We start from the raw sequence: 18,733 nt of genomic DNA on the forward strand, positions 1-18,733 counted from the left end.
TTCCTGTTGTGTTCCTCCAGCTTTACACCTTGTTGTTATGTCGTTGTGTCGCTTTGTTACGTTGTGGTTAGTTTTGGCCCATTTGTTCTTTTCACTTTGTTCCTGATTAATTGAGTTGACGCCGTCTGTGCCCAGGTGAACCCACGTTCAACAACGATACAGTTCTCTTGCTGAGGTCTACCACTCAGGCAAGGTGGGGAAAGGAGGAGGAAAACAACTTGCATTTACCTAACCCTAACGCACTTTTCAACGAAGTGTAGTTACTGCTGTATTGCAGCCACTAATTTGCACACAGCAAGCTATCACAAACAGCAATTTCTGAAGAAAGGTCTAGACCCGAAACGTCAGCCTTCCTGCTCCTCTGATGCTACTTGACCTGCTGAGTTCATCCAGCTCTACACCTTGTTGTTATCACCAACAGCAATGTGTTTTGTTTACTGAGGGATACATTCTGGTCACGGGAATAACCCATGTCTTCTACAAAATAGTGCCATATTACGTTCACCGATCTACTACATTCACTTGAATATATGAAGCCATTCAACGTGAGAGATGATATATGTGACACAGCATAATTTTATTGTGCTGGAGTTTCAGCAGAAAGGCAGGGTATATTTCAATTTCCTGTAGTGTGGCGTACAATAACATTTGAAATCAATGTTTAAAAATTACAGTTTTAAGCTCTCGAAATGGAGCACTGCGATGAAGAGTCATCGAGACTCCAAATATTAGCTTGCTCTCTCTCCACGGATGCTGCCTGACGCACTGTGATTTCCAGCATCTGCAGTAATTTACTCCTAGTTTTAAGCTTTTGGAGTGTGTGTTTTGTTTGCTATTCTCAAAACCCAAAGTGGGAGTCACTTACCCAGGCACCTGTTTTATTGCCAGTTTCCATCCAATAACCCACCTGCTTCACTAATGTCCTTTAGGGAAGGAAACTGCTTTCCTTCCCTAGTCTGGCCTACATGTGATTCCAGACCCACAGCAATGTGGTTGACTCTTAACCGCCCTCTGGACAATTAGGAAGGACAATAAATGCAGACTAGCCAGCGACACCCTCATCGCATTAATGAATAATAATAATAATAAAAGAATTACTCAGTAAAATAATAATTCAGTTATTACATACCATTTCAGCCACAACTAGACACATATTCCTGATATCCTTCAGCCTTCCTACAGGGACCGTTCCTTTCGGGACACCCTAGTCTGATCTTCCTTCACTCCCAAGACGTCCCTCCCCCAACTTTGTGGCACTTTCCCTGCAACCGCATATGATGTAAAACCTGTCCATTTACCTCGTCTGTTCCCAGGGCCCAAACATACCTTCTAGGTGAAGCTGCACTTTCCACAATCTAGTCTACTGCATTTGCTGCTCGCAATGTGGTCTCCTGTACGTTGGAGAAATGAAGTGTAGATTGGGCAACAGCTTCGCAAAGCACCTAAGTTCTGTCCACGTGAAAAAAAACACCATGAGCTTCCAATTGCCTGCCACTTAACACACCGCCCATGTTCCCTGGCCAATATCTCTGTCTCAGGATTGCTGCACTGCTCCAGCAAAGCTTAGTGCAAGCTGAAAGAACATCACCTCATTTTCCACGTGGGCACCCTGCAGCTTTCTGGACTCAGTATCAGTAATTTTATGACTTAGACTCTCCCATAGCCTTATCCCAACTCCCACACACCAAATCTTGTTATCACATAGTCCGCTATTACACATAATCCATTGTTAGCCACTAACAGTCCCACTAATAGCTATTCACCCACCTAGCCAGATTTCTACCCATTTCTTTATCTGTCCAACCGTTTCTCTCTCTTTGGGCTTTATCCCCATCTATTGTTTACTCCTTACACCCTCCCTCACCCTAATTTCTCATACAAACCAACTTTTTCCTAGCTACCATCGGTTTGGAGGGTCACTTGAATTCTCTCCACAGATACTGCCAGACCTGCTGAGCTTTTCCAACACACTTTGATTCACAGCATTTGCAGTTCTTTTGGTTTTTACTCAGTAAAACAATTTGCTCATCTTTGAGTAAATCACCTTAACACAGGTGTTTTTAATTTGTGGTGGGTATTTCTTAAATCAAAAGCTTGTCAATTTTTACAACTGGAGAATTCTCTTAATAATCTAATCAATTGATACTAATTGAATAGTATCACATTGTATGGGTTACTCGTTTATAACAGAGAGGTGACGATGTCGTGGCCATTGACCAGGCTAGAATTCTAGGGACAAAAACAAAGTTGCCGGAAAAACTCAGCAGGTCTGGCAGCATCTGTGAAGGTACAAAAACAGAGTTAATGTTTCGGGTCCAGTGAGCTTTCCTCAGAACAGGAAGGGTCCTCTGAAGAAGAGTCACCGGACCGGAAATGTTAACTTTGTTTTTTCCTTCACAGATGCTGCCAGACCTGTTGAGCTTTTCCAAGAACTTTGTTTTTGTTCCTGATTTACAGCATCTGCAGTTCTTTCGGTTCATATCATTCTAGAGATGTAGGCTTGAATCCTACCGTGGCAATTGGTGAAATGTGAAATCAAAAACAATCTGGAATAAAAAGCTAAACTAATGTTAAACATGTAATCATGGTCAAATGTAAGAACCCATCTCATTCAGTAAAGTCTATTAAGGGAGGAAATGTGCCATCAATACTTGTTCTAGCCCACCCATGACTCCAGGTCGCAATGGCATTAACTCTAACTCTAAATGAATAAAAATAATGTTGTGAACCATCACTGCTTTTCATTTCTAATTCTTCTTTTGCAACTGTGAGCAGCAGCTTTCTTTTTTTAAAAAAAGCACAAACTGATATTTACGGGAAGTTGCATGGAAGTTATCGACAGTTTAATTATTTAAGAACACCACGTGTTTTTCAGACCCGAGACGTATTATGCTCAAGAACTGGTATGTGCTGGGATGTTAAAAAGGTCAATTAAAGATATTGTTGAAAACAGAAACTAAAGAGTGAACTAGTTTTGACCTTTTTGAGAGAAGTCAGTGTGAAGGCTGCAGATAAAGTTCTGGTAGCTCCCTTTGTCTCATGTCTTTTCTTTTGAGGAAAGAACACCAACCTGTATGTCAGGTTACTGTCTCCAGAATTTGTTTGTGTAAGAGTGGTGCTTTACAAGTTGGGTTTTCAATCAGATACTAAGTAGATTGTATTGTCGTTTATCCATATTCTATGGAAGTCACATTAATAACAACAATGTCTAAGTATAAGGTTAGCGTTTGCTATGTTATTCATAAGGTCTGGTTAGGAATAATTGGGCACATGAGGGGGTATGATTTGGTATGTGATTTCACTACATCAATCTGCACCTGATTCAATAATGAACGCTTTGCACTATTTGTCTTTACATAAACATAGCAATTGACTTTTATAGTCAGTTGGTATCAACACTCAGTCACTGAGTTATATTTGATTTCTTGCCAATAGTTAAAATAAATCCTATTTGCAAACCAATGTAGTATTATAAGCTGATGGTAACAAGGGAGAAAACAGTGTATAAACAAATTAGAAATACAAAATCTTACTTTTTAAAAAAAACTCACCCAACCAAAAACCTGTAGAAATAAAAACATTACCTACTTTTACAAAGCACGATTCCACAAGCACCAGCTGTACTATGGTATCTTGTTCAAACAGCAACTTAAACTTATGGAGATAGTAGGAACTGCAGATGCTGGAGAATCTGACATAACAAAGTGTAGAGCTGCATGAACACAGCAGGTCAAGCAGCATCAGAGGAACAGGAAAGCTGATGTTTCGGGCCTACACCCTTCAGAAAAGCTTGATTTCTGAAAAAGGGTCTAGGCCCGAAACATCAGCTTTCCTACTCCTCTGATGCTGCTTGACCTGCTGTGTTCATCCAGCTCTACACCTTGTTATCTCACTTAAACTTATGAACTCTAATTGTCAATTAGCAGGCTACTTGACTGTGTAAAACAAAAATTAGCAAGGTGAGTCCAGATACTTGCTTGTTAATCACAAAGCAACAAAATCACTGGCTAGAAATAAGGGCTGCTGTAACTTTCCTATCCTCCCTGAAACCAAGGAAGTCAATTGTGGTGCAATACTAATGCCCCTACTTCTGAGCCAACAGGCTTGGGTTCATATCACACCTGCTCCTGAAGTGCGTGATAAAATCTCTGAACAGGTTGAATTTTTAAAAATCGTAACTGGTGAAATATGTTAACTGGGTGCAGGGTTCAGGGCCATCTGGTCTCTGTGTAATTTAGTGGATGGTTGCAGTGGTGTGGCACTAAAACACTGGCAGATAAACTGCTTGTTGTCACACAAATGTAAAACGAAGCATTTTTGACATTTTTTAAAAAGCCATAGACAGCTACAAAGAAAAGCACGGTAGCAGTTTGTTTTGCTCTATTCTGTAATGGGAACAATGGTAAGATTTTGTGTTTGGTCCTATTATTCACAATCGACAATGTTTTGAAAGGAAGCCTTGTCCGTATTTTATGAACATAAACTGTATTGGTTATTCAGAGTGGTTAACTCATCTACAGGATTATTTGCCTCCCGTCATATGCATAACGCAAAGAATTCACCAGATCAAAACTGTCGCTGGGTGTCCAGAAAAGATTTTTGAAACCAAATTGCTGGATCTACTAAGGTAATTTTGCATTCAGATGGCTGTGAAAATCACAGGAGTGTCAGTGATAACAGTATCATTCTTTAATATAATGGTTCTCAGACACCAAGTCCCACACTTCTATTCCTGGTAATCTTAACCTATTTCTGGGACTTCAGTGTCACTTATTAAAGTCTTTCTTCACTTTCAGCAATCACCAGGATCAAATTGTAGGTGACCTGTCCTCTACACCTACATGTTACCGTTTGATGACATGTAATAGTAGTTGATTCCACTTGTTTGTGGCCATAAACAGTCACCACTAACACCTAGAGACCCCCACAGTAAAGTCAGTCAAGGTGGATGAGTATTCCAAATTTCAGATCTAGTTGTTTGAAAGTGCCATGAAATCATTAATACAGTATTAATCAAGTATGTGAACAAACTGCTAATTATTTTAGAAGAATTGCTGTTTAACAGATGAAAATATATTTATTAACGATTTAGTGACTGGAGGACATTTAAAGTGTTTATGCAAATAAAATTTACTAAAATTGACAAATTTATTACAACACCAGTTAAAAGTAGAATTTTGTTGTCTTTAAACAGCAGGTGGCTGTTTCAACATAAAAGTGCAATGAAGCAAGGTGAAGTAAATGTTAAAATCTTACATGATTTTGAACTTCAATTCAGCTTCATGGCTTACAGGGAAGATAGTGAAGAATATAAATTCTTCAGTAAACTGATCTAAGAGATGATTGAAGAGTTTAAAATGTTAGAATGCATGCAAACAAAATAAAGACTTACCATTCTTTTAAACATTAACGTTAACATTTTGAGCTGACAAGTGTTAAGCTCGATGGATGTAATTGTTTAAAACTTTACTGTTACATTCAAAAGCTCCTAAATTTTTAGTCACTTGGTAAAACTCATTACCATGCTCACGTTGTCAAGCCAAGTTACTTGGAAACAAGTAGAGCCTCTTATTGCACAGTGGTGAGAATGCATTCGCTCCCTAGAGTGAGACGAGCATTTTTCTCCAGACATCTGATGGACTGATGCTACAAGTCAAGCCTCAAGGTGTCATTCAGTTCTGCTGGAGTTTATAATCATCCAGAACCATGTAGCTTGCTAGCAAAAAACTCGGCTAAACTGACTGTTCAACCAACTAAGACTACCCTAACATTGTGATTTTTTTTTAGGGTTATTGTGAGTGGATTTGAACAAAGTCTACCCCTTAGTAATAAGACTTGCAGTGGTGAAAGTTGAGAATAAAACAAATGCTGTAATGTAAGGTATGTCACTATTGATAGAGAATGGTAGGTAGTTTTAGCACTATGGAAAAGGTGGAATAAAGAGTGAACAAGGCTTGTAGGACGGGTAAGTTTGTGATCTCACAGTTGAGGACTTTACTAAATTTTTGTTTCCCCTGCAGGCAGATCACATGCAAGTTACGGGTACCCAAAGAGAACATATTACTCATTAAAAGTGTTGATAGGGATATTTTTAAGCTTGTTAGACATACAGTAGACAAGAAGAAACATTCATAAAATCAGCAATAAAATGTGAATGTATTGCCATCACTTCCTGCCCACAACACAGACACACATTATATCTCATTAAATGGTCCTTTCAAAAATTGGAAGAAATTTAGCAGCAGTTGCTTGAATCTTCAAAATCACAATGGGCCACTAAATGATAGACACATGAATTTGTGCATAATTTCCAGGGTGATATCAACAAATAATTGAATTAAATCTGTTTCTTGATCTGCAATATGATCAGAATCTGTTTTCAGCTGTAAAAGAACTCTGAACGTTCCAACAACTTGCATCGCTAAACAACTTTGAATTCAAATTAAAACACACGTGAAGCGCTTCACAAAAGAAAATGGATACCAGGCATTAGTTAAGAATGTTTGGAGAGAATAAGAGATGCATGCTTTAATAGACAAATTTTAACTCGGCTTTCCCAGGTAGGTGGAGGCAGAGAATTTTAGAAAGTTGGAGAAATCAGTGTTGAAATCACTTAAAAGCAAGGCCATCAAACTTTCACAATCCCTTTGAGACAACTAATTTAGTAGGTTAAATTCCAAATCTTTCCCAATGCTGAGTGGTGATCAGTTGCTTGGAATTATGGGAATTTGTTTTCAAAACTTTTAGTTGATTTCAAATGCTTTTAACAGGTTTAAGTGTTTATAAGTGACAATTTTATTTAAGAATGTACCCTCTTTCCAGAACTAAAATAATCAAATATTTAAAACCACAATAATAACAGTGGCAAATACAGTCAATTTGTGCACATCTGGGTTATTTTGCAAACAAGCAAGAATACTTGAATTGCAAGAAACAATTTACAGCAAACCTGGAAAACTTTGCTTGATCACAATCTTTTCCTCAATGAATTAGGTTTCTATAATAAACAACATCTGGCAAAATGCAGGCTATTTAATAAAATTAATAACAAACATTTAAAATCTCTGTAAAACTTTATTTCTATACTTGCATTATCATTATGATCCGTAATATCCCAGAATATTTAGCTGTTAAAAGGCACAATCCTATAGAATCTGAAGAAACGTTCAATTTTGATATCCACATTATAATGGAGGGACACATGACACAGAAAACACACCCCGGAGCAGGATGTCTGGAAAACATGGCTTTTTATATTTCAAAGTTCAACCAAGGAGAAGTTGCAACCGCTGATTTTTTTTAAAAAATCAAAATACAGTACCTGAGAAGCTGAATTGAAGCCCAGCATGGCATCACACAGTAGATAACACTCAATAAATATCAATTTTTGGTACAAATTTTGAAAACAGCCACCTTTTCAGGGAATGTAACCTCAAAATCAAAAAGCATTTCAGCAAACAGTCCGAGGAACAGGAATGGCTATGCTAGAATTTATGACCTTAACAATGTCTTGCTGTAACTCATCACACTGTCACATTTTCAGTTATTCATGGGTAGTATCAAGCATTTATGTTCTGGAAAGTGCAGGCCAAGATACTGCTAAAACTAAAGCCAGTGGCCAGGTGAACATTGCTGTTGTATCCATGTTTGTCTGATTTCAGTCTTACCCAAACAGAGTTTGAATTTCATTAATTCTAATGTATAATATATACATGGACTACATTCACTGATCTTTGCTACAACTGAATATGATTGTAAGTAGTCTTAACAGGTGCATTTTACCTTTACATTGCATTTAATAAAATGCATTTTTTAAACTTGAAAACATTGCTTTACAAGATTACTATGATGGGTAATAGACAAATTTGTGTAAAATTAATAATGTGCCTTTCAAACTTCACTTATGCGTGCAACTCATGTTAACACAAAAAATGCTCAGTAACAGTTTTATTTTTGAACAAGTTTTCATGTAAGGCAGAGTTTGTAAGTTTTCAGGGTGAATCTGAATTGCAGTATACTGTAATAAAAACAGTGTGGATATTTTGTGTAAAAAGCTTCAAAAATAAGGAAACTCCAAACTGTTTCTATAAAGAAACACTACCATGGGAAATCTTCCTTGCAGTTATATGCAAAGCAGAGGGGTGTGATTATTTGTAGTACCCAAGCACTACTAAACATCTAATTTCATTCTAAATTACTTCAATTGTGAAGGGATTCAACAGATATGTTTTGTCTTTATGGGGGAAAAAAAATTGAAAAACACTATATGGCTATGTATCCAACCGCTTAATGGACAGTTTAGTTTGTAGAACTTAAGGAGTGGGAACAGCAAGGCCTTTTTTGTGGGATTCGCAACTTATACATTTTAAATTACTTCCCATTTATGCATTTAATTGTATTAAGAATATTAAGTACAGCAAACTTTGTTTTAACCGGCACCTTATCAACTGGCACTATTGATTTAAATCAGCAAAAATATATGTCAAATACTGCAATCTACTTGCACGCCTGAGTAAATAATATATTAAAAAAAGTCATGTATACCCCTTGCATTACAATTTTATTACTTACTATGTGTCTTCATGTTTATTTTTGGAGGTATGTTGATGATTTTTTGAGGGACGTTGATGTCTCGAAGCTTTGCCTGGTCAGAACTTACTGCAGTTATGCATACCTCTTGATTATCCAGAACATTTGATCAACAGGCACGTTCCTGATGTCATTAGTGCCGGTTAATGAAAGGTTTGCTGTGGTACTATAACAAAGCAAATAGGAAAGAGTATTCCACTTGCTCTAAAATGCTATCAAAGCCTTACAGAAAGTAGCTTTACTGCATTGGCATGACAATAACTATAAAGGCCCCTCAAATCACAAAAAAAAACTTAAATATTAGAACTCTAACTATAAATATCATTTCAAAGGCTTTCGTAATCCATGATTTTACATTTGGATCTGTCATTGCATTTCGCTCCAAATCTAATTTATCATTGTTTAGCATGCATTTTCTTCCTTTAGTAAAGATATTTATAACTTATTCAAATCAACAAAGAGGAAATGTATATGGAGCACTCTGGTAATTATTTTAACGTAGGTGATAGTACAGATTCCTGATGTAAACACGGTTTCTCATTGCACCTTTTCACTCCCTCCCATCTCCATGGTAATTTTGTAAAAAGCTAAAAAACTTAGTTGCACCAGAGATGCAAACAGAGATGCTTTGTAGTACTCATCACACCCATCTACAGAAGGCATCAAGATGCATTTCTTGTTTCCCAAACACCCAAAGTTAACAGAAAACTGATTATTGAGCCTTTTTCTCTTTAAGAGAATTGTATGGTCATAAACATATCTATTACACACAATTCTACTATTCAAAGGAAAAAGGTGCAATTATATCTCCATTATGAAATAATAAATTACTGCTTTTTACTCAACACTTTCCTGCACATTCTGCATCACAGAATTTAACCTGAGGATAGTGCTTCCTTGCTGAAGGTAACACTGGTCCTACAAATATAAAATATAAGTAGCCAAGCAAGCACTATCAAGGCAATGCAGATTCACAAAAAGTGCACATAGTTTATATTGTTTAGGTAACACTTTCTACATTCCTTGATGATTTGAAAATAGACATTTAACAGAAATACAAATTCTGAATAAAAGTAACCTATAAGATTCAGTAAAGTTTACAGACCGAGACAATGGCATATGTGGTAGCATGAATAGAAATTACATAACATGATAGAATTCATAAAAGTCTAAAAACTTTTGCTTCAGTTACAAGCCTCATACAGTTGTTGCTTTCTATGAATTGATGACTATTCAGATGCAGCATTTTTTCGCTATGATGAATTCTGTTAACATTACGTGACAAGGTTGGGATAGGGATGAGAGTTTGTGGGGGAAAAGAAGCTACAAAAGCACAGTTCATATCTTCTTGCTGCTATGTACCTTTATAATTTCAAATAGCTCAGCAAGTTGGCTGTGATTTTGGTGAGCAGCAGGAATAGTTTCTCAATGCACTGGACGATAGAATACTCAAGTGGAAACATAAATTTTTAACAAGGCCATGGTATGTCTACAATATCCCTCATTGTGAAAAAACTCATAACACATGAATTGTGGAAAACTGACTAAAGTACTGGAGATACCTAACACCTGATTGCCACCGTCTATCAAGAGATGGAAGAGGGGAATAGATTATCAAGGGAAAAAAAAAATCAATTTAGCCATGCTTGAAATACTTAGAGAAAAGGGCAAACAAAGATTGTGAATGCATGTTAGTTTGAATGAGTGAATCATAAATAATTTTAAACAGTTATTTGTTTTAATAGAATTCCATCACCTATCCAAATAAAAGGTTTGTGAACCAATAGATTCTAAAGAAAAAATAACAAATATTTTAGGAGATCTAAAAATCCACTACTTGGATCAGGAGTTGTAAACCGTACAGCTATTACAATATGGAAATTATGACAAAATGTTTGTATCAAAGTCTGTAAAGTTACTAAACAATTCTGTCCATGTTAATGGTCACAATGAAGATCTGAGATAATCACATGATTTTCTCAGTGGCACTGAACATGATTTTAAAGCAACAATTGAACCATGGGTTTCTTAATGTTGTATTAAATTAAAACAGACAGTACTATTGCAATATTTCAAAATATGAACATTGTAAATTTAAGTTCCCCACGACCCCCAAAATTGATGGGATTAAAAATACAGTAAATTGATGACTGATATAAAGCCATTCATATCACAGGAGTTCTCAGAATTAAAAGGGAGATGCTTTTATGCAGAATGGCATTGATAAATTTTCTGTCTGATTACTTCTTGTCCCAGGTGGTGCAGATTTTAAGTAACGAAGGTTCATCCATCATGTCATGTATCATTCACGTTATTAACTTCAAAGTCTAATACAAATACACTGGAAATGCAAAATTTCCTGCATATTTGCCATCAACACTTCTTTTAATCACCAAGTAAAAGGTCATCTTCAAACTGTTTTGCTCTCAGAATATTTGATTTGTAAATTTGTGGAGGTAACTCTGTATAAATGGCCTTGACAATATTAAGTGAATGGTCCCTTTTCCCACACGGTAGCAGCCATAACCCATGAGTCCCATAAGAGTTGCTTTAACTGCAAACTTGAACACTTTAGCAGCTAATGAAGGCGGTGGAACACTGTTAAAATAAAAACAAAATAATTAGCTGGAGAAGTAACAAAGGAAATCATAGAAGTCAAACTGCAAATACAAAACTGAGCTGAGAAGAATTTTACTGCTTTAAAAGATACAGTTTAATAAGCTACACATTGCACAAAGACAGTACAAACATGACAGGCAGGTTACAGACTTTTTTGTTTCACAGAATGACAAGATCGACAGAATTGCAGTTATTAGATGGCCCTGGCTAACACAGCAAATTTTCTCGTCTTTATAGGGGCACAATAAATTAATTTTATTGAGCCTTCATCCTAATTATTATAAGATGTGTACGTTAAACTGAAAAGTACTACCTTTCCACCACAATACCTGACAACAGACATATCCAAAAATTGTGTGAAAAAGTTGCTCCTCAGCTCCATTTCAAATCTTTCTCCTCTCACTGTAAAAATATGACCCTAGTTTTGAACTCACTCATCCGAGGGAAAATATCTTAGCTATTCACCCCATTTATGCCCCTCCTGATTTTATAAATCTCTATAAGGTCTCCTCTCAACCTCCTACACTCCAGTGACATCATCCCCAACCTATCCAGCTTCTCCTTATAACTCAAACCCTCCAGTCCTGGAAACATCCTGGTAATTTTTTTCTGAACCCTCTCCAATTTAATAATACCCTTCCTACAGCATGACAACCAGAATTGTACACAGCACTCTAAAAGTGGCGTTATCAATGTCCTGTATAGCCTCAGCATGACGTCCCAACTCCTATACACAATAGTCTGAGCAATGAAGGAGAGCGTACTAAATGCCTTCTTGACCAATCTGTCAATCTATGATGCAACTTTCAAAGAATTATATACCTGAACTCCTAGGTTTCTCTGTTTGACAACACTACCCAGGGCCCTAGCATTAATTGTAAAAGTCCTACCCTTGTTTGTTTTACCAAAATGCAATAGCTCGCATTTATCCAAATTAAACTCCATCTGCCACTCCTCACCCATTGGCCCAATCTTTGATAACCTTTTTCACTGCTGACTACAGCCAAATTTGGCATCATCTGAAAACGTACTAACCATGCCTCAAACAGTTTATATGAATTAGTGAACCATATATAAATGACATGAGTAAACCGGTGGTCTTCAATTACCCAATTCTAGCTTTTTTTATTTACTGAATTGAAATTCTTCCAGCTGTTATGGTGGATTTGAAACCACTTCATCAACTCTGCTGACAAGCATTGTACAGTAAGTGGCCATTTCAGTCTGTGCTGGCTTAGAGAGTAATCCAATTAGTTCCACTCTTTTCCCTGTCTTTTTCATCAAGTGATATGGCTTGCTGCATTTGGACTTTTCATAGAACGCCATGGACAATTTACTACTTAGCAACAAGTAAGACAGACATGAATTTTTAAAAGAAAGATCAGCTTTTTGAGAACACTTCTGTGTTCAATTTCAAGATGTGATTTCCAAGTAAAATGTTCGTTATACTTTGAATGAGAAAAGGTTGATTACTGGTAACTTTCAAACTGAATTTTATATTTTCAGGTCTTGCAACCATGGACATGATTAATACTTCTGCTTTGAGAAAAGGATCATCTCACCAAGTCATCCATTAGGTTTTGAGTGAAAAAGGGAAGCAATGCACGAACATGGTTGGTGAATTATTACTGTGCAGAGAATGTAAATTTGTTTCAAGGCAACTTACCACTACAGAGATTTAAAACAAAATTGGCGATGAGAAGTTATGGTAAATATTACCTCATTAATTCTTGAATATTTAGTAGATTATTCCAGTTCTTTTCAATTCCAGGTATGTGACCCATTCCAACGACTCCTACTACAACAGATGGTATTTGCTGACTGGGTTCAGCTGCAGAAAGAGCAGAAAAATAATTGATCAGATCCAATGGTGATAATTGCAGTGTGGTACAATAATAAAATCCTCTAGCTGGACATCCTAGAAAACACAGGATTTTCCTACAGAAAACTATATTAAATTACTTGATTGACAAGATCATGTAGAACACACCAATTAAAAATACAATTACAAACAGTATATTTAAACATTTAGTAATTGTTTAAACTACACAATAAGAATTGTAATGCACACACGTCAGTTCTAACAATTACATCTACTGTTTTACACAGTTGTCACATTAGCATCTGTAGGTGATCTTAACAAAATTATAGAAAAATCTGCTGATAAGTACATTTATGCCATCAACTTGTGATGGCTTTATCCAGCCTGAACTTCAGGGTTTTTATCTTCATGTCAACTACTATAAGGTGACAGCAAAGGGAGTAAGTCATCCAGGCCCTCAAACCTAATCTTTGAAGTGGAAATACTTCATAAAATGGTCTTTGAATAGTGCAATTGCTTGTGGAGAATTCTGGCCCTGATCGGAGACTCACTGGAGGTACTCTAAGTTTTTCACTCTTGAATTCTTTCCTAAATTCTTTGTAACAACTGAAAATAATTCCATAAGAATTACTGAGGTACTATTTTTGAACTGAATATCTTTTCCATCCAAACTCTTTCCATCTGCAATCCCATTTTACATGATCTATATAGTGGAAGAAAAGGAATACCAGCATATTTTAAGACAAAGCCAGCTTAGGCTATTAAGCAGAATCTGCAAACTATGGAGCAATCAGAGAGCTTCTGCAGGATCCTGAATATTTAAAAAGGACATTTCTTCAGTATTTATTTCTCAGGAAACAGGATTTACACTGCAGTATAATTTCTTGGGGCACAGCAACCAGTTAATGTCGAATCGAAGTCTCATGCAACCCTTTTCAACCTTTTATTGAGTACTGGCAAAAGTGCAAGAGGACCAGCATCAAGCACTCTCTTCACATATTTGTACTTTTGGAAGAAGTGACCCAATCAAGCAATACACGAGGCCTTGGATAAGGGAAAGTTTAGTACTCTAGTCTTGTTTTGACTGATATTAGCTAAATCAAACATGGAATCTTCTTAGAAAGCAACTGATGGCTAAATATAAAAGTCTCCCCTGGTGACAGTTAAGTGCTAAACACAATAACAATGACAATACTCATTCCAAGTACAGGCAATAAAGTTTCAATTTAGGCTTACGTCCTAAAGCCAGAGGTAGTTCTAATGGCTTCGCTGCCTGCTTCAGCATGTAGGCCAGATAAACATCCCGTTCGGCAACAATTGTACGATGAAGGTCAGGAAACTCTCCAATCATTTCTGACATCATCTGCTCTAGAAGATCTTTTTGCTTGCACTTTTCTACGTCATCTTTACTGAAACAGGTAGATTAGTTAAAAAAAATTATGAACATTTTCCTACTTAATCCTAAAAATCACTGAATTAGAAGGCACTGCTGTCTTTACAAGACTGAAGTAATGTTATTTTGCTATATTTTTGCAAGGAGACAAAAGTCACCAATAACCTCTCATGATCATGACCTAACAGTTACATCAGGAATTAATCTCATGATGAGATTCAAGTGATGAAAATATGTTTTAAGCGAATTACTAAATACAAGAAGTGCGACTCAACCACTTCCAAGAAAGACCTCTTCATCGCTGTTTACAGAATATTGATAAATTTACCATTTTTTATTCAGATGTTGAATATTACTATGCATCATGTTTCAGCAGAATAATACAATTTATAATGTACGCTTAGTTATTAATTGCAGGATTGAAGCCTACAGTTTCATGAAATTATGAAGTATTTATCCATACCTGATAGGATCAGAGAGGAAACAGAGACCCCAGGCTAATTTAACCTTTTGCCAGATGGAAAGTGCAGCAATGGCCCGTTTAAAAGTGATGGGGATGGGCCTGTCCCCAAGATGAAACTTACAAAAAGGCACTTTTCCAGCCTGAAACAGAAGATTGAACAGGTTTTTACACCACCCTATTTCATGAATATTTACATTTCATGTATCATCCTGTACCCAGAAACCTTTATTCAATCATACACCATTTGATAATACAGCATTTTTGAAGTTACAATTCAAATAAATTCAGAAATTAGTTTAAAAAATCAACGTTATCTTTCTCAAATATGCTGCGCGTGGTCGTGCAAATGCAATTCAGTAATAATCCTCAAAATGTTCACTTAATCATAGTTTCACAAGCTGACAGGATCACAAAATCTCTTCAAATTACTTCAATTACAGAAATGATCATCAAGAGGATGCCACGCATTTTCTTGCAGATTTGGCTTAATGGAAATACTTTTAACTCAAAATGTTCATGTTTCACCTAAGAACTTGAGAACATCATCTAGACTGGCAAAGACAGCATGGAGGGAATATCGTTGAAGGTGTTTATCTTTCAGATGAGATGTCAAAGACTCATGTAGGGATGCACAGCTAATACTACTGGGTGAGTAATCTAGAATCTTAGACTAATGACAGAGAATCCAAGTTCAAATCTAAAAGTGACAGCTCAAGAATCTGAATTCCTTCTAAAAATTATAATAGAAAGCTGTTATTTGAGGCCAAGAAACTGTTTAATGTCATAAAGCTAATGCCTTTCAAGGAGTTAATTCTACTAAATAAAATGGAAAGAACTGCGGATACTGTAAATCAGAAACAAAAATAGAAATTGCTGGAAAAACACATCAGATCTGGCAGCATCTGTGGAGAGAAATCAGAGTAAATGCTGAGGTCGAGGAACCCTTCCTCAGAACTCTGAACAGGATTCCTCAATGTGAACACTAATTCTGATTTATTTGCACAGATGCTGCCATCTGCTGAACTTTTCCAGCAATTTCTATTTTTCTTTTCTTATTAATTCTACTATCCTTGTCCAGTAACTGCAGCCCCTGGTTAACAGTGTGAAGAAGTCTAGCCACCTCTATCAAATCACATTGGAGTAGTTAAAAAAGGGGAACTATTATTTCATGTCAATTAAGGAAGAATGAAATACTGGTCTTGCTAATGACGATCGTATTCAAAGAATGAATTAAAAATATTCATTGGAGTATCCGAAGAGCCGCGCTGAATTCTCCCAATGTTTTAGCAACCATTTCTTACCCATTAAGCACCAACAAAACATACCATTAAGGTACTGCTTATAGGACATTCATTACAGCCACCTCACGTACTCATTTTAAAAACAGAACTCACGTTTGTAAGACATTAATGTTCATCTCAAACACAGCTTATTTTATCATAAATGTTAAAATATATTCCTCAGAAAATAAGTTTGAATTTATTTCATTTCACTGTCACTACACAGTTAGGGTATATGAACCCTTCCTAATTTCAAAAGACATTGTAGCTGACAATTTAAAAGCATACCTCTTTAAAGGCCTCCCTGAATTCACCACCTGGGGCCATGCCCAGCTGTTCCGTGATGTGTGCAGAGACCTTCAACAGCAGTATTTGCATTAATCCAGACATTACTCCATTCTATTATAACAAAGATGTATTAAAAAGCTTATCAAACCATCCGAAAAAAAACTAGATATAAACAATTATATTCAAACGCTAAAGCATCATGTGATTCAGTAAAAGGTTACTAAATGGTAATAGAATGACCCTTGCTTATTGATTGATAGACATTGTTTAAAATACCAATATCTACTGATAACTATCCTCACATGACAATCTGTAAAAATCTTTATTTAACAATCCATTTATTCATTCATTCAACAAGAAAAAGATCTTTTTTGACAGGTTTACTGGGAAATGTATCTGGGCTATTTGAAAAAAAATATTGGAACTGCACTGAAAGATAGTAAACCTGTGCACCTGAAAAGTACAGGAGCGTCATTAAGCATTTACTGGAAAGAGGTGATAGAGAGAGAGAAAGGACACAAAAGAAAGAGAGAGAAAGAGCAAAGGAAAATACAGGTTGGAGACAGGGCACTCAAGGAAACATCTGAGATGTATACAGTGTCATTCAAACAGTCATGTTGCCTAAAGTGTGTTACAGGCAATAAATTACTTTTCATTTGCAATCAATTTTTTTTAGGCAACATAATCTACAAACAACAGAATGAAAAATCTGTTAACTTGGCTTTGGTAACACTGATGTGATCTGAAGTGAAATATCCTCCCTTCTCTTGACTGTACATTGGCGTCTTTTAAGGTAAAGCCTGTTTTATCCAAAGGACAATGCCCCAAACTGCAATATAACCCGGTGATTATGTACCCATAGGCTGAAATAAGACAGAAACAGTGCAAACTTCCAACTCAAGAGCACAGAGTGTCATCACATAGGTTTGACAGTGAGGATTGATGGGACTGGATAATTTATCGCAGCGCATCTCAGGCATGTGTGTCAGGTACTTAAGTCAATGAAATGACAATTCGGAATGCATTTTGGCATGCTGTAGATTTATTAAAAGCATTATCCTTAGGACAATGAAGTGCAATTTTAAAATTAAAACCTACTCCAGTCACTTCAATAGTCTAACTTGTTTACAAATGATTTTGATACTGCCTGCTTTCAGCATGTTCATCTTCAATAGGAATCCTATAGCTAAGTCAATTCATGGTGAAATTCAAAAAAGAAAATGTTATTAAACGAGATGTTATTTAACTTTATACAAAGTGCAAATCTAAAGATAATAATGCTAAAATCAAACAAGTGCTATTGAACCTTAGGTCTTTAAAAATATAGAATTATGGATCTGAAAATATTTTAATGTTCAAAAACATATTAAAATACATCTGGAATTTAGAAAATATTTAAATTGGGATTGAAGTGTTTTTCAGAAGAGTAAAGATAATCAAGACACAAGATCCAGATCCTTAAAATCCAGAGAACAATGGATAAGATGAATGTTTGGCACATTTCAGGCAAGGCTTGAAGTCAGAAGGAATTACCTATCCTCAAACAAATAAATTCTTGGCAAACACCGTTAATACTGTCCCCTAAATACATTCTAAAAAATGCTGTATAAATATCTTGTTAGGATTGAAAAATGGATGTTGGATGAGAAGAAATAAAGATGAGTAAATACTCTCTAACAAACATCATATGGACAACAGCAGCCATGGAAATATCAGGCCAAGGAAGACGTTGCACAAGGACAAATTATGCAAAACAGATTTTGATACCATTTCACTATTAGAGTAGGCAAACAAGCTGAGCATTGAATTCAATGATGAGGAGTCTCATATCATAGCTGGGTACCTCATCCAATGTGGAACTTGGCAAAGATGTAATGATGGTTTTCTTGTTTCGACACAACTAACACTTGTGTTGAACATCTACTGAACAGAGAAGCCAACTCCATTGGTTTGAAATCTTTCTTGTTTAGAGTATGGAATCAAATGAAATTTAATGTAAACAACTGCAAAATATAAAGATGAACTAGCGAAATTGCTACAAACCAACCTTTTATGTACTCAGCATAGATAAATCAGACTGAAAAGACTACCTGTTTTATAGCTTGTTGCAACTTGTCCAGATTAATTTCTCTGGCTTCCTTTAATAATGTCTTTTCATCCATTTTGAGCATGGAGACTCTGTACTGACATAGTTCCACAACCACCACATCTGGCTGTACCTCTTGAATAGTCTGGAACAAAATTACAAAATGATAAACACACCAACAGGCTTGTAACAG

General features: G+C 36.1%; 1 protein-coding gene across 7 annotated transcripts in view; it reads right to left on the bottom strand.

The window, feature by feature from the left end:
• Positions 1-7,054: 7,054 nt before the first annotated feature.
• Positions 7,055-18,733, bottom strand: part of trabd (TraB domain containing) — a 29,679-nt gene continuing 18,000 nt past the window's right edge. For all 7 annotated transcript variants that reach the window (XM_048554258.2, XM_048554252.2, XM_048554257.2 and 4 more), the window contains exons 6-11: positions 18,545-18,685; positions 16,455-16,565; positions 14,887-15,026; positions 14,267-14,439; positions 12,928-13,039; positions 7,055-11,187 (exon numbers count right to left, since the gene is read on the bottom strand). In XM_048554258.2, coding sequence (XP_048410215.1) covers positions 11,016-11,187; positions 12,928-13,039; positions 14,267-14,439; positions 14,887-15,026; positions 16,455-16,565; positions 18,545-18,685 — 849 coding nt within the window. In that variant the 3' untranslated portion in view covers positions 7,055-11,015. The remainder of the gene's footprint in view (positions 11,188-12,927; positions 13,040-14,266; positions 14,440-14,886; positions 15,027-16,454; positions 16,566-18,544; positions 18,686-18,733) is intronic.

The sequence above is a fragment of the Stegostoma tigrinum genome, chromosome 25 (assembly GCF_030684315.1).
Source record: "Stegostoma tigrinum isolate sSteTig4 chromosome 25, sSteTig4.hap1, whole genome shotgun sequence".
Taxonomy (NCBI): domain Eukaryota; kingdom Metazoa; phylum Chordata; class Chondrichthyes; order Orectolobiformes; family Stegostomatidae; genus Stegostoma; species Stegostoma tigrinum.